General features: G+C 50.2%; 1 protein-coding gene across 1 annotated transcript in view; it reads right to left on the minus strand.

Annotated features, from left to right (window-relative positions):
• Nucleotides 1–15714, minus strand: part of LOC141271153 (bone marrow proteoglycan-like) — an 83431-nt gene extending 67717 nt beyond the window's left edge. Inside the window, exon 1 of the mRNA XM_073681260.1 lies at nucleotides 15570–15714. Coding sequence (XP_073537361.1) covers nucleotides 15570–15624 — 55 coding nt within the window. The 5' untranslated portion in view covers nucleotides 15625–15714. The remainder of the gene's footprint in view (nucleotides 1–15569) is intronic.
• Nucleotides 15715–16829: the final 1115 nt, after the last annotated feature.

Consider the following 16829-nt stretch of genomic DNA (forward strand, 5'->3'; position numbering starts at 1 on the left):
GGACCCTTTTATAGCCAAAATCACGGCCCTGTATCGCAATACGTCACCTAGGCTGAAGATAAATGGAACTGTAGCACCCTGAGGGCTCGGTTGCTACAGAGGTATTGCACCTCACCCAGAGGTGTGATATCTCACTCTCAGGTAAGGATGTAGTGTGGATCAGGACCCGACACCTGCATGCATTACACCACATTGCCGTGGGGCAGGGCGACCAATATGCCCCTGAGATGGGCACCACAGTCCCTGTCCCTGGCTGGAGTGGGGAGAGGGAACACTGAGGAAGGGGAACCCTGTAGTGCAGGAGCAGGGAGGAAGCAGTTCCTGGGTGCATTGAGAAGGGAGTATAAAAGGTGGGCACCATCTTAGTTCAGTGCAGAGAAGTCTGAGCAGAAGTGGCAGGGAGCAGGGGCTCTGCATAAGCTCTGCTCCGGAGGCGGGCCTAGTAACAGAGGCCCAGGCCTGGAAGAGGGAGAAGGAAGGAAGAGGAGCGGAGAAGGCTCCAGGAACGAGGAACGAAGGGATCTCAGGGGTGCGGACGGGCGAGTCGCCACCGCACGCCCGAATCCACCTGCGTGGAGGGGTCAGGCCAAAGGGGGAGACCGGTCCCCGAAACTAGTGGAGGCAGGAAATGACACTCAGCTAGAAACAGGAGGCTGTGACATTTTATGTGGCGCAGCCCCTCGCTACACCCGCTAGGAAGGCACCACATAGGGTCAGGGAAACTGGCGCCAAGTTTACCAAGAGGAGGCCCGAGGCAGCCGGACAGAAGGGTTGGTAAGAAAGGCCAGACAAAGGACACACAAAGGGGGTCCTGTGAAGCACTCCAAAGTTATCTGGGAGTTGTCTGAGACCCTCACCTGGTGAGCACAGTACGATGTGGGCAGCCGTTACCTGCAGACGTGGTCTGGATAATAAGAACTGTGAGTAAAGGCCCTGGACTGCATCACTGACTCCGTGTCATTACTGCTGCTGCCCTGCACCATCACCCCCATCCTCCGCATACACTGCCCTGAGGCTATACTCCTCCCGTGGGTAGTTATGCTACGCTCTGCTGCACCCACAACACCAGCCTCAGCGGTCTGCCCTGGAGCGGCGGTTCACTCTGACCGCAATCCACGGGTGGCGTAGTCGGACATTTAAACATCAAAACCACATAAATAGTTCCGCCACTGGTTTGACCGCCCTGAGCCACGGAACCGGGTTGCCGCCACGGAGACTACAACCACCAGCATCCACCAAAAAGGGTCCGGCTCCGGGTGTCCCAAGGCCCAGGGGGCGCGTCAGAAAATTTTCATCACCTTTCACAATCACCAATGGGACAAGGCAGGGATGTTCTCTGTCCCCTCTCTTATACATCCTAGTGACGGAGCACCTGCTCTCATCAATTCGCCATAACCCCAATATTAGGTGGATTGAGGTGGGAGGCACCGAGTACAAGTGCTCTCTATTTGCTGATGATGTCCTAGTATATATCACTCAATCACATATATCCATCCATGCTGTTATGGCTGAAATAGATCACTTTGTTACATGGTCAAATTTTAAAATCAATGCAGCGAAGTCTGAGGCCCTCGATGTCTCCCTCCCCAAATCCATATAGGATTCCATCCAGTCCAACTTTCCCTTTGCCTGGCCCTCACAGGGTATCAAATACTTAGGAATTCCTATTCATAGAGACCTCTCCCATCTATGTTATCTTAATTTTGGGCCCTTTATTGAACAACTCCATACAGACCACGGTTGGCAAGTTAGATCTGTAAGATTCACTACGTGAACCACTGGTGTTTTGTAGAAAAGCACATGTACACTGTGTTCCAAATTATTATGCAAAAAGTGTTTAGGAGTGATAAGGGAAGAATTTGTTTGTTTGTCAGTTAAACTCATTGATGGTGATGTGTGTCAGGGCTCTTTATATCACTGTAAGCAATTGCAGACACCTGTGCTAATTAGTTTGGCAGGTGTGTCCAATGAAAGGCAAGACTACTTAAGAAGGCTGTCTCACATTATTAAGCAGCCTACATTTTCTGCCAAAATGGGAAAGAAAAAGGATGTGTCGGCTGCTGAGAAGCAACAAATTGTGGAGTGTTTAGGTCAAGGCATGACTACAATCAACATTGTGCGATGATCAGGATGAAGTGTCTTGGCAATCAAGAAGTATGTAGCTGATTCACAGTACACACGTGTGCGTGCTGATAAGGGCAAATTGAGGACTCTTTCCTACAGGCAATTACGTCAGATTGAAAGAGCAGCGGCAAAAAAGCCTTGTCATAGCAGCAGACAAGTTTTTGAAGCTGCTTGTGCCTCCAACGTCCCCCGAACAACAAGATGCAGGGTCCTTCAGAGGTTTGCAGCTGTGCATACGCCATCCTGTCGACCTCCTCTATCCACTTCACACAAGCAGAAACGGCTCCAGTGGGCCAAACATTACATGAAGACTGATTTCAAAACTGTTTTGTTCACGGATGAGTGCCGTGCAGCGCTCGATGGTCCAGATGGATGGAGTGGAGGATGGCTGGTTGATGGACACCCCACGCAAACACGGCTACAGCGCCAACAAGGAGGAGGTGGAGTAATGTTTTGGGCTGGAATCATGGGGAGAGAGATTGTCGGCCCCTTTAGGATCCCTGAAGGCGCTAAAGATGAACTCCATAATGTATGTGGATTTTCTCAAACAGCACTTCCTGCCATGGTTCAAGAAGAAGAACCGTGTATTTCACAGCAAGATCATTTTTCTGCATGATAATGCACCATCTCATGCTGCACATAAAACATCTGCATCTCTGGCTGATATGGGCATAAAAGGGGACTGTAACATACCTGGTGGCGTCCTTGCATGGTGGTCCATCTCCCACTGTGCAAGAGAGCGCACTTGATCTCCTGTCCAGAGTGTCTCTCTGGCTTCCCTCCATGCTGTCTGTTTGTGTCTGTCTCTGCTGCTTAAGGGCGGCGCCCGATCACTTCCTGCTTTTTGTACCTGCTGTGGGTCACACCCCTTGTGCGTCCTCAGCCTATTGCTGTCTGACACTTGGTATATAGCTCAGCAGCTCCCTTCTATCCCTGCCTGAGCATAAGTGTTTCATTCAGTGTGTGCTTGCACTCTGAAGGTGCCAGGTCCCGTTCTGTGTTCTCTTTCCTGCCTATCCTGGAGGCTGTATTTCCAGGCCTGTCTGAACACGCTCCTAGCCTGTTCCTCCTGCCTTCTAGGGGCCGATTTCCTAGACCCGTTCCTGTATCTTGTCTGACCTGTCTGAACACGCTCCTAGCCTGTTCCTCCCGCCTTCTAGGGGCCGATTACCTAGACCCGCTCCTGTATCTTGTCTGTCCTGTCTGAACACGCTCCTTGCCTGTTCGTCCTGCCTCTCTGGGGGCCGTATTCCCAGACCCGCTCCTGTATTCCGCTGCAGTGTCGGTCTCCTCCGTACACTCAGTTCCAGTCTGAACTCTCTCCTGTCCTTTACCTGTTTTGCCTCTATGTCCGTTCCCTTCCTTTTTCTGCAGAGTCTGAACTCGTACCTAACTCCTGCTTGTTGTCTCTGTACTCCCGTTCGTGAGTTTGTGGTCCACTCGCTACTTCACTGCAAGTACCCTGTGGGTGTCTGGCTCTGCCTTTCCCTTCCTGTCTGTTCCGTGTGAACAGAGCCCTGTCCCCCCTACTCAGCCTAGCCTGCTCTGACTCCTCTGCCCGCTGCTCCGGCAGTCCTGTCCTGCCCTGCTTCTGCCCGCTGCTCCGGCAGTCCTGTCCTGCCCTGCCTCTGCCCGCTGCTCCGGCAGTCCTGTCCTGCCCTGCTTCTGCCCGCTGCTCCGGCAGTCCTGTCCTGCCCTGCTTCTGCCCGCTGCTCCGGCAGTCCTGTCCTGCCCTGCTTCTGCCCGCTGCTCCGGCAGTCCTGTCCTGCCCTGCTTCTGCCCGCTGCTCCGGCAGTCCTGTCCTGCCCTGCTTCTGCCCGCTGCTCCGGCAGTCCTGTCCTGCCCTGCTTCTGCCCGCTGCTCCGGCAGTCCTGTCCTGCCCTGCTTCTGCCCGCTGCTCCGGCAGTCCTGTCCTGCCCTGCTTCTGCCCGCTGCTCCGGCAGTCCTGTCCTGCCCTGCTTCTGCCCGCTGCTCCGGCAGTCCTGTCCTGCCCTGCTTGTGCTCGCTGCTCCGGCAGTCCTGTCCTGCCCTGCTTGTGCTCGCTGCTCCTGCAGCCCCGTCCTGCTCTGTTCTTGCCCACCGCTTCGGGCGTTCCCTCTCTGCTGTGGTTGTCTACCGCATCTGCGGTTCTGTGACCCAGTCTGTACTGGGTCTTAACCTTTCTGTGCTCCAGCCCGTCCTTTCGGCCAGTACCTCCCTGCCTGCATACTCGCCTGTATCCACCCATCTGCATACCTGCCGTGTTTGCTTATATCCACCAGTCTGTGCCAGCCTAACCTGCCTGTTCCTGAGTCCCGGTGTGTACTGGGTCCTATCCCGCCTGTGTTCCTACCTGCTAGTGCCTCCCTGTCTGCACTCTAGCTGTGCTTGCCTTTACCCCCCTGCCTGCATACCCGCCTGCCTGCATACCAGTCGTGCCTGCCTATACCCACCAGTCTGTGTGCCAGCCTACCAGCCTGTTCCTGTATTCCCCTGTGTGGGTCAACAGCCGTGTCCGGGGTCTGTCCTGGAGTAGCACCTGGTCCCTCTGCTCGGTTCCTCCTTGGTGCACTGGCGTCGTATGCCGTCGTGCGACCCTGGTCGGATCGGGTGAATACTTAGTCACGCCCCTCCAGGCATTCACTCTCCGGCACGGTCCAGTGGAATCACTACAATCACACGCACACGCCGCTTAGCCCGGGCGTGTGCATAACAGCATGCTCAGGCCATGGTTCCCGTTGAGCCCCACGGCCTTCGCCCTCTGAGAAGTTTTCCAGCGAATATATGCATTAAAATAAATAAATAAATTTTTTTTCCCTTAGCTGAGTTCCAGGCGAATTACGCACCGTCCAGATGGATCTATCAGTTCTCGTTCCTGCGGATCCGCCACGTTACTATGGGGATCCAAGACAGTGTCGTGCATTTGTGGAGCAATGCATGCTACACTTTAAGGCCTACCCTCTTTATTTTCCTTCCGATTGGGCTAAAGTGGCCTTTATGATGTCTTACCTGGCGGGTGATGCCTTGGAATGGATCAACCCCCTATATGAAACACAGGATCCGATCCTCCGGGACCTAATGGCCTTCCTGGTGGCCTTTCTAATGGTCTTCGATGATCCTAACCCAGAGGCTCCTGCTGAAGCTTCACTTCCCAATATCCCGGAGCAGCCCCAATGGGTAATGTGTGTGGGTAGCGCAATAGTCCTCCAGCCCAATGAGACTACTGTCCACCCAGAATCCTCTCAGGGTGACTACGCTTTCCGGAATACTTCTCTCAACCTCAAGAGGCAGTCCAGACGTGCTAGACTTAGAGGCAAGCCGTCACGCCAGGGCCTGTCCTCCCTGAGACCTCCTGACCCCAACCTTGAAGTCCCTACTGAAGCTTCATCTCCCTGTATCCCGGAGAAACCCCAATGGGTAGTGTGCGTGGGTAGTGCACCAGTTCTCCTGCCCGAAGAGACTTCTGCCCATCCAGACTCCACACAGGAGAACTTCCTGCACCCGGCATCAGATGCTTCTCTCTCTTTAACCGGTGTGCATGTCCAAGGATGCTCCAAAGCTGTGGTTACCTCTGAGTCTGTGCACCTCTACTACCTGGCGGAGGATCCCCTGTTGCCTCCTGAATCCTCCGGGATACCACTCGATGACAAATGGAGAGAGACTTCTCTACACCCGGTACTCAATACTTTGTCCGCTTCGTCCTGTGAGCCTGACAATGGGTACCCCAAAGTGGTAGTTACCTCCGAGTCTCTACACCCCTCCGACCAGGCGGAGGATCTCCAGTTGTCTCCTGAACCCTTCGGGGTGCTACCTGGTAGCGAAAGGACAGAGACTCTCCTATACTCTGTACCTGATACCTCGCTCGCTTCGTCCAGTGAGTCCAACCTAGTGTACTCCGAAGCAGAGGTTACTCCTGAGTCTCTACACCCCTCCGACCAGGCGGAGGACCTCCAGTTGTGTTCAGAATCCTTCGGGGTGCCACCTGGTGGTGAATGGACAGAGACTTTCCTATATCCTGTACCTGATACCTCGCTCGCTTCGTCCAGTGAGTCCAACCTAGTGTACTCCGAAGCAGAGGTTACTCCCGAGTCTCTACACCCCTCCGACCAGGCGGAGGACCTCCAGTTGTGTTCAGAACCCTTCGGGGTGCCACCTGGTGGTGAATGGACAGAGACTTTCCTATACTCGGTACCCGATACCTCGCCTGCTTCCTCCAGTGAGTCCGACCTAGTGTACTCTGAAGCAGTTGTTTTCTCTGAGCCTCTGCACTATTCTGACCCGGCGGAGGACCTCCAGTTGTTTCCTGAATCCTCCGGGGTACCACCAGATAACAAAGAGACAGTGACTTTTCCTCATTATGTACCTGATAACCCGTCTATTTTTTCCTGTGAGCTTGACAAGATGTACCTCGAAGCAGAGATTACCCTCAAGTCTCTGTCCCCCTCCAACCCAGTGAACGACTGGTCCTCGAATTCCCTGCGGAAGATTCTGGCAGGCCTGAAGAAGAGGGGGCGTAAGGGGGGAGGTACTGTAACATACCTGGTGGCGTCCTTGCATGGTGGTCCATCTCCCACTGTGCAAGAGAGCGCACTTGATCTCCTGTCCAGAGTGTCTCTCTGGCTTCCCTCCATGCTGTCTGTTTGTGTCTGTCTCTGCTGCTTAAGGGCGGCACCCGATCACTTCCTGCTTTTTGTACCTGCTGTGGGTCACACCCCTTGTGCGTCCTCAGCCTATTGCTGTCTGACACTTGGTATATAGCTCAGCAGCTCCCTTCTATCCCTGCCTGAGCATAAGTGTTTCATTCAGTGTGTGCTTGCACTCTGAAGGTGCCAGGTCCCGTTCTGTGTTCTCTTTCCTGCCTATCCTGGAGGCTGTATTTCCAGGCCTGTCTGAACACGCTCCTAGCCTGTTCCTCCTGCCTTCTAGGGGCCGATTTCCTAGACCCGTTCCTGTATCTTGTCTGACCTGTCTGAACACGCTCCTAGCCTGTTCCTCCCGCCTTCTAGGGGCCGATTACCTAGACCCGCTCCTGTATCTTGTCTGTCCTGTCTGAACACGCTCCTTGCCTGTTCGTCCTGCCTCTCTGGGGGCCGTATTCCCAGACCCGCTCCTGTATTCCGCTGCAGTGTCGGTCTCCTCCGTACACTCAGTTCCAGTCTGAACTCTCTCCTGTCCTTTACCTGTTTTGCCTCTGTGTCCGTTCCCTTCCTTTTTCTGCAGAGTCTGAACTCGTACCTAACTCCTGCTTGTTGTCTCTGTACTCCCGTTCGTGAGTTTGTGGTCCACTCGCTACTTCACTGCAAGTGCCCTGTGGGTGTCTGGCTCTGCCTTTCCCTTCCTGTCTGTTCCGTGTGAACAGAGCCCTGTCCCCCCTACTCAGCCTAGCCTGCTCTGACTCCTCTGCCCGCTGCTCCGGCAGTCCTGTCCTGCCCTGCTTCTGCCCGCTGCTCCGGCAGTCCTGTCCTGCCCTGCCTCTGCCCGCTGCTCCGGCAGTCCTGTCCTGCCCTGCTTCTGCCCGCTGCTCCGGCAGTCCTGTCCTGCCCTGCTTCTGCCCGCTGCTCCGGCAGTCCTGTCCTGCCCTGCTTCTGCCCGCTGCTCCGGCAGTCCTGTCCTGCCCTGCTTCTGCCCGCTGCTCCGGCAGTCCTGTCCTGCCCTGCTTCTGCCCGCTGCTCCGGCAGTCCTGTCCTGCCCTGCTTCTGCCCGCTGCTCCGGCAGTCCTGTCCTGCCCTGCTTCTGCCCGCTGCTCCGGCAGTCCTGTCCTGCCCTGCTTCTGCCCGCTGCTCCGGCAGTCCTGTCCTGCCCTGCTTCTGCCCGCTGCTCCGGCAGTCCTGTCCTGCCCTGCTTGTGCTCGCTGCTCCGGCAGTCCTGTCCTGCCCTGCTTGTGCTCGCTGCTCCTGCAGCCCCGTCCTGCTCTGTTCTTGCCCACCGCTTCGGGCGTTCCCTCTCTGCTGTGGTTGTCTACCGCATCTGCGGTTCTGTGACCCAGTCTGTACTGGGTCTTAACCTTTCTGTGCTCCAGCCCATCCTTTCGGCCAGTACCTCCCTGCCTGCATACTCGCCTGTATCCACCCATCTGCATACCTGCCGTGTTTGCTTATATCCACCAGTCTGTGCCAGCCTAACCTGCCTGTTCCTGAGTCCCGGTGTGTACTGGGTCCTATCCCGCCTGTGTTCCTACCTGCTAGTGCCTCCCTGTCTGCACTCTAGCTGTGCTTGCCTTTACCCCCCTGCCTGCATACCCGCCTGCCTGCATACCAGTCGTGCCTGCCTATACCCACCAGTCTGTGTGCCAGCCTACCAGCCTGTTCCTGTATTCCCCTGTGTGGGTCAACAGCCGTGTCCGGGGTCTGTCCTGGAGTAGCACCTGGTCCCTCTGCTCGGTTCCTCCTTGGTGCACTGGCGTCGTATGCCGTCGTGCGACCCTGGTCGGATCGGGTGAATACTTAGTCACGCCCCTCCAGGCATTCACTCTCCGGCACGGTCCAGTGGAATCACTACAATCACACGCACACGCCGCTTAGCCCGGGCATGTGCATAACAGGGACAAACTTATGGTGTGACCCCCATGCTCCCCTGACCTCTACCCCATTCAGAAACTTTGGAGCATCATTAAAAGGAGTGTCTATGATGGCGGGAGGCAGTTCACATCTAAGCAACAGCTCTGGGAGGGTATTCTGTCCTCATGCAAAACAATTGAAGCAGAAACCATCCAAAACCTGACAAATTCAATGGACGAGAGAGTTCAGAAGCTCCTTTCGAACAAGGGGTCCTATGTGAAAATGTAACATCACCTAGAATAAAGTTTTGAGTTGAAAACTGTTTGATTTCAGTTTCTAACAACCTGCTAATGCTTATAATTTCAAAAATGACCATTTTTTTGGTCTTTATTAAAATGAAAAGGTTGATCGAAAAGTTTGGGGGATCTAAGAGTGTGGCAACCCAGTAGTCATGATTACTTCGAATTCTGACAATATGAGGGTCATGCTGCAGGTAGTGCAGCAAGAAGGCACTTATGTGTCTTGCGCATCTCGGAGCCCCAAAATTATTTTCCGGGCTAGATGCAGCTAAAAATTATTATTAATTTTAAATCTGGTGAAGCTTTAGTATAGATGGCCTAATAGGATCAGTGCTGCACACTGCTACAAAGCCCAAATTATTTTCCAGTCAAGATACAGATAAACATGATTAGTAATTTTAAATCTGGTGGAGCTTATTATAGATGGCCTAATAGAATCAGTGCTGCACACTGCTACAAAGCCCAAATTATTTTCCAGCCAAGATACAGATAAACATGATTAGTAATTTGAAAGCTTAAAACGGTTGGTAGGGTGATTTTAACCAATCATCAAGCTTTTACTCTCCCCAGGATGACACAGGGGTAGAAAAGTCGTTTCGGATCCATGATTTGTTCATCTTTATGAACGTGAGTCTGTCTACATTATCAGTGGAGAGCCACGTGCGCTTATCTGTCAGCACACCACCAGCAGCGCTGAACACACGTTCAGACAGAACGCTGGCTGCGGGGCATGACAAGATCTCCAAGGCGTAAGTGGCTAGCTCCGGCCATTTATCCAGATTGGAAGCCCAAAAAGAGCAAGGGTCCAGTGACACAGTCGTGGCTTCAATGTTTACTTGGAGATACTCCTGTACCATCGTCTCTAGGCGTTGACTATGTGTCAGACTTCTTGTCTCCTGTGGCCTTGCAAAGGATGGGCTAAAAAAGTGGTGAAATGATTCCGCAAAATTGATGTTACCAGCAGATACTGTGGTTCTGTTACGGTTTGAGTGCTGAACACTTGACGGTCCCACGGTTGGCAAGTTGGAACTGTGAGATTCACTACGTGCACCACTGGTATTTTGTGGAAAAGCACATGTAAGATTCTGCAACAGTCTCTGCTGATACTCCTGCATGCATGCATCCCTTTCTATGGCAGGAATAATTTCTGCAAATTTACTTTTGTACCGGGGATCTAACAGTGTGGCAACCCAGTAGTCAGGATTATTTCTAATTCTCACAATTCGAGGGTCATGTTGCAGGTAGTGCAGCAAGAAGGCACTCATGTGTGTTGCGCATCCAGGAGCACCAAGTCCCTGTTGTGTTGGTGGCGAGGTAACAATCATGCTTCCTTCCTCTGTCCTCTCCCCCCAACCTCGCACAACAGAAATGTGATCAAGGTCTCCCTCATCTGATGAGTCTTCCATCAGTTCGTCCTCCACTTCTTCCTGGGCTCCTGCACCTTCCTCACTAGTTTGGCTGCTACCATGCGCCCTGGTAAAACCATCTCCCCCACCCTCACATGCCTGCCGCCTTGGTGCTGCCGACCGTCTGGACCTTGCAGATGTTAGCCCTTCCGCATACAACTCCTCCTCCTCTACTTCCTCCACCTCCTCTTGTGCCACCACCTGACTCCGAATTCTGTTTAACATGTGCTCCAGCATGTAAATCACCGGAATAGTCATGCTGATAATGGCATCGTCAGCACTAAACATCTTCGTCGCCATTTCAAAACTGTGCAGAAGGGTGCATAGGTCCCTGATCTGAGACCACTCCTCCAGCGTGATTTGCCCCACCTCTGGATCTCGTTGGCCCAGGCTATACGTCAGAACGTATTGCACCAGGGCTTGTCGGTGCTGCCACAGTCGCTGCAACATGTGCAGAGTTGAATTCCACCGGGTAGGCACATCGCATTTTAGCCGGTGAAGTGGCAGGCCCAACGACTTCTGTAGAGATGTAAGTCGCTGAGCTGCGGGATTCGAATGGCGAAAGTGAGCACACAGCGACCGTGCCCTCTGCAGAAGGCCATCTAGTCTGGGATAGTGGGCTAAAAATTGCTGGACAACCAGGTTCAACACGTGAGCCATACAAGGCACGTGTGTGACATTGCCCCGGCGAAGGGCCGCACCCAGGTTTGCAGCATTGTCGCACACGGCCTTCCCTGGTTTCAGGTCCAGTGGAGACAACCATCCATGAAATTGGTTCTCCAGAGCTGACCACAACTCCTCAGCTGTGTGACTCACATTTCCCAGACATTTCAATGTAAAAACCGCCTGATGACGTTGAGCCCTACTGCCAGCATAGTAAGGAGGTGTGCAGGATCCCTTCTGCGCAGTTAGAAAGCTTGTGGCATGACCAGACAGGCTTTGGGTGCACGTGGAAGACCGAGAGGAGGTTGAGGAGGCAGAAGCAGTGGAGGAACTTTGACATAAAGAGGATTGACGCACAACTCGTGGGGACGGCAAGACTTGGACAGCAGCCCCTTGTCCTGCTGTCACCATAGTTACCCAGTGCCCAGTCAGCGACATGTAACGCCCCTGTCCATGCCTACTCGTCCAAGTGTCTGTGGTGAAATGCACCCTGTCACACACAGAGTTTCTCAAAGAAGCGGTGATGTTGTGTGCGACATGCTGGTGGAGCGCAGGCACACCTTTCTTTGAGAAGTAGTGCCGACTGGGCATCTGGTACTGGGGCACTGCGACGGACATAAGGTCTCGAAAATCCTCTGTGTCCACCAGGCGGAAAGGCAGCATTTCTGTAGCCAAGAACTTGCAGATGGTGAAATTCAACCTCTTAGCTTTCTCATGGCTAGGAGGAAATGGTCTTTTACTTGTCCACATCTGAGGGACCGAGGGCTGGCTATTGTGCTTAGACGGGGTTGATAAGGGTGTCCCCGGCAAACTGCCGGTCTGTGAGGAAGATGCAGGCGGACATGTTAGGTTGCCTTGATCCAAAGGTGGTGCTATCGATGTCGGACAGCGCTCAACACCAGCTGGTGTTACCACCTCCAAAGAAAATGATGACCTGCCAATCACGCTGGCTGTTGCGGGTAAAGAGGTGGCAGGTCTGCGCCCCAAAACAGGTGTGACTGCTGTCCCCCCAGTCACAGAGGATGAAGAGGCCGCGGATGCACAAGATATGGCAGACGGTGGTTGGCCCGGCCGGCTTGGCCGCATTGTAGCACACTGAGCTTCCCACTGCAACTTATGCTTCATGTCCATGTGCCGGTTCATGCATGAAGTACTCAAACTATGTATTTTTTGGCCTCTACTTAGCTTTTGCTGACAAATGTTACAGATAACACGAGTTGGGTCATCTTTATCGATCTGAAAAAATGCCCAGGCTATGCAAGGCTTAGCACCCATGCGACCTGAAGAGCCACCACGACTTGTGGTGAGAGGCAGAGTTGTGTTTGAGGATGCAGTTGTTGACGTGCTTCCAGTACTACGTCTCTGTCCAGGAAGGCGCAACCTGACCTCGTGGTCACTAGCATCTTCCTCCACCTCCTCTGCTGACCTCATCTCTTGGCTGACTGTGGGTTGACAGTAAGTGGGATCTCCAACCTCATCATCATCACCCTGTGCGTTATCACACCCATCGTCCTCAGAGCCAACCTGTTCCTGCCCTGACAAAAAACTAAAGTTGTCGCTCCAATCAGGTATTTGAGTCTTATCATCGTCTTCCTCATTGTCTCCACCAACAGGAGTTACAGTTTGGGAATGAGGGTCTACATTATGGTCAGAACCTTCTGCGTCTGGTCCTGGATCCGACTCATAAAGATTCTGGGCATCAGTGCAGATCATTTCCTCGTCTGGATTCACAGAAGCGCTGGAGTCGACCTCTGATTCCCAGGCTATAGTATGAGTAAACAGCTCTGCAGACTCAACCATCTGTTCTACCTCATACTGAGACGGGCAGCTGGAGATTTGGGAGCTGTGAGGAAGCAAGTGCGATTGGGGTGACACCTTTGAGGACTGGAGTATTTGTGATGTTGAAGTTGATGTGGAGGAGAGCCCACTTAAAGGAGCACTTGATATCCGTTGAAGCACCTGCTGTTTTTGTGCCTCATCTGGAATTTGTAGCGATTGGCGTGGCCGTAAGAAAGGGATCTTATCACATTGTCCGCTAAAAGAAGTAGACATTTTAGTTTGGCTGGAAGATGGTCTTTCTTCTGCAGATGTTACTGTTGCTTTAACACCTACCCCACGGACACAACCTTTTTTCCCCTTCCCAACACGCCTATTCCCCTTTCCACCAGCAGCAGGCCTTTTTCCACTCATTTTGGTGGTTAACTAATTAACAACTCTGGAGTTGTTTGCACAAAAAAACAATGGATGGGAACCGAGCAGAGCTGAGTGGCCAAACTGTGGTATTAGGCCAAAACTATTGGCTGGGTTAGATGCAGAAAAAAATTATATTCAATTTGCAACCTGATGGAGGTCAGTATAGATGGACTAATAGAGAAAGTCCCACACACTGCTAGAAGGCCAAATATTTTTTCAGAGCTAGATGCAGATAAAAATTATTTTTAATTTGCAACCTGATGGAGGTCAGTATAGATGGACTAATAGAGAAAGTCCCACACACTGCTAGAAGGCCAAATATTTTTTCAGAGGTAGATGCAGAAAAAAATATATTCAGTTTGCAACCTGATGGAGGTCTGTATAGATGGATTAATAGAACAAGTCCCACACACAGCTAGAAGCCCAATATTTTTTCAGAGGTAGATGCAGAAAAAAATATATTCAGTTTGCAACCTGATGGAGGTCAGTATAGATGGACTAATACAACAAGTCCCACACACAGCTAGAGGCCCAATATTTTTTCAGAGGTAGATGCAGAAAAAAATATATTCAGTTTGCAACCTGATGGAGGTCTGTATAGATGGATTAATAGAACAAGTCCCACACACAGCTAGAAGCCCAATATTTTTTCAGAGGTAGATGCAGAAAAAAATATATTCAGTTTGCAACCTGATGGAGGTCAGTATAGATGGACTAATACAACAAGTCCCACACACAGCTAGAAGCCCAATATTTTTTCAGAGGTAGATGCAGAAAAAAATATATTCAGTTTGCAACCTGATGGAGGTCTGTATAGATGGATTAATAGAACAAGTACCACACACAGCTAGAAGCCCAATATTTTTTCAGAGGTAGATGCAGAAAAAAATATATTCAATTTGCAACCTGATGGAGGTCAGTATAGATGGACTAATACAACAAGTCCCACACACAGCTAGAAGCCCAATATTTTTTCAGAGGTAGATGCAGAAAAAAATATATTCAGTTTGCAACCTGATGGAGGTCTGTATAGATGGACTAATACAACAAGTCCCACACACAGCTAGAAGCCCAATATTTTTTCAGAGGTAGATGCAGAAAAAAATATATTCAGTTTGCAACCTGATGGAGGTCAGTATAGATGGACTAATACAACAAGTCCCACACACAGCTAGAAGCCCAATATTTTTTCAGAGGTAGATGCAGAAAAAAATATATTCAGTTTGCAACCTGATGGAGGTCTGTATAGATGGATTAATAGAACAAGTCCCACACACAGCTAGAAGCCCAATATTTTTTCAGAGGTAGATGAAGAAAAAAATATATGCAGTTTGCAACCTGATGGAGGTCAGTATAGATGGACTAATACAACAAGTCCCACACACAGCTAGAAGCCCAATATTTTTTCAGAGCTAGATGCAGAAAAAAATTATATTCAATTTGCAACCTGATGGAGGTCAGTATAGATGGACTAATAGAATGATGCTATGCCCAAAAGATTTTACTTCACTAGGTGCAGTAAAAAAATTGGTATTCTATACACAGGTGGTATATCTTGCAACACAGATAGGCTACTCCACTGACTAACACACTCTGCAATAGGCCAAAAAGGATTAGCTTTGCTAGATTCAGCCAAATGCTGTGAAAAAAACTTGCACAGCACTGGCACAGACCTGCCTGGCAAAAACTGATAGGAACTGATATAACCTAGTCCTGAAAAGGACTCCAATTACAATTAGTCTTTACTCCCACAATCTATCTATTTAAGAGCACAGACCTGCCTGATAAAAGTCGTAGGAAATGCTGTAACCTAGTCCTTAAAAGGACTGCAATCACAACTATTCCCTACTCCCAAGCTATCTGTAGATTTGTGCGAAAATTGGCTTGAAATTAACAAGGTATAGCACACACAGCAACAGCGGTGCCGTCTAACACGCAGCTGCAGCAGTGAGAAAATGGTGGCGACGGGGAAAATGGCTTGGTCTTATAGGGCAAGGACATGTGACATACACTGCCAATGACACATGCCCTTGCTTGTGTGAAAAAAAGCACTTCGCTCCGTGTGTGCGCTGCTGATAGGCTGACAGATTGCACCTCCCCACTGCAAATGCGGGAAAGAGAAAAAAAAATGGAGATCTTCATTGTTCCTGCAGAGATCCATCCCCTGCCCCTCCCCCCACCCCGCTGTACACTCAAACTGCGTATTAACATTAATTTTCATCATTACTGAGAAAAAATCCAGTTATGATTTTGGTGCACGAACAGTTATCGAACATAACCTCGAACAGCCGAATTTTTCTCAAATTGTTCGTGTTCGCTGAACGGCTCGAACACCGCCCAAAACAGCTCGAATTTGAGATTGGCGAACAGTTCGAGTAGAACAACGCTCATCTCTAATGTTAACTCACCAGATTCTTGAGCACAAGCGGTCCCCACCAAGAGCAGCAGTAGGAGCTTCCACATGTTTTCTAGGTGTCTTCTCACAAGTCTGATAATCTTCTACAAGCTTGTTTCAGGTCTTCTCTTTTATAGCTGGAATTTAGGAACTTGAAAGCCAAGATACATTACTCCATGAAGCTGATAAGAAATGGTGCAAAAATCTGATAAAAACAGACAGAAATAATTGCTTAAGTTTAACTGTCTAAACAGCCATGTAAACTCACTTTTTATTATTTGGTTAATATGGATACTTTTAAGTAAAATTTGTGAATTCACTCTCAATTATTACAAAATGACACTAAGGGTGCAGTCAGATGGCCGTATTATTCACGCAAGGATCGCATCGCAATGCTCGGACTAACTGGTGCCCCTTCTGACCTGAGCGAGATAGCATGTATTTCTATGCAGCTGTCATGCTCAGGTCAGGTGAGGTGACAGCCATTGTGAGGATTGGGATGTGATCCTTGTACAAATAATACGGCACCCTAAAACTGATTATAGAAAGTTTTTTCCTCTCATTCTCCTAAGAGATATAACATATTTATTTTAGGTTTACAAACCTGTATGAGGGCTCCTTTTTTGCAGAAAAATTCATTTCACTGTGTAACGTCCTAAAAAATGAACAAAAATTCTAAAAAGAGTAAAATGGTGAATACAATGCAATTTTGCCTTCTTTATTTGGGGGTTTGAACACTGTTCAAAGTGTGAATTCAAAACTGACCTAGTAAAATGACTCTACAGGTCAGTACAATTGTGCAGTGTCCATTTTAGGGCATAATCGGATATCAAAGTCAAACATCAAGATAATGTCAGTTTGAGGCTAAATATCTTTTCTGAGAACTGGGTTTGATATGTGACTTTCACTGTACACTGCTAGGACTTGACTCCAAACACTATGTCTAGAAGCCAGAACACTTACCATTGAGCTATACACACAGTTGAAGAAGCCTAGGCATTCTATTTGGTTATGTGATATTCTGTGCAAACCTGTCTGAAACTCATTGGGACTTTCACACACACCTCCTCCAAGCCAAATTCAAATGATGTGTGACTTTGATATGTGACTCTGATATATGACTTTCTTCAAACATCAGAATCACAATGACTTTTAGACATTTTTAGACTTTTAGTATTTTCATGGTTTATCCCATAAGCCAAGAAAAAATACCAGCCATTATCACTTGACTCTATGGTTGAATGGTAAATATTTAGATTTCAGAGTCCTCAGT

Source organism: Phyllobates terribilis, unplaced genomic scaffold (assembly GCF_046119375.1).
Source record: "Phyllobates terribilis strain yellow unplaced genomic scaffold, ASM4611937v1 Scaffold_5__5_contigs__length_657084704, whole genome shotgun sequence".
Lineage (NCBI taxonomy): Eukaryota > Metazoa > Chordata > Amphibia > Anura > Dendrobatidae > Phyllobates > Phyllobates terribilis.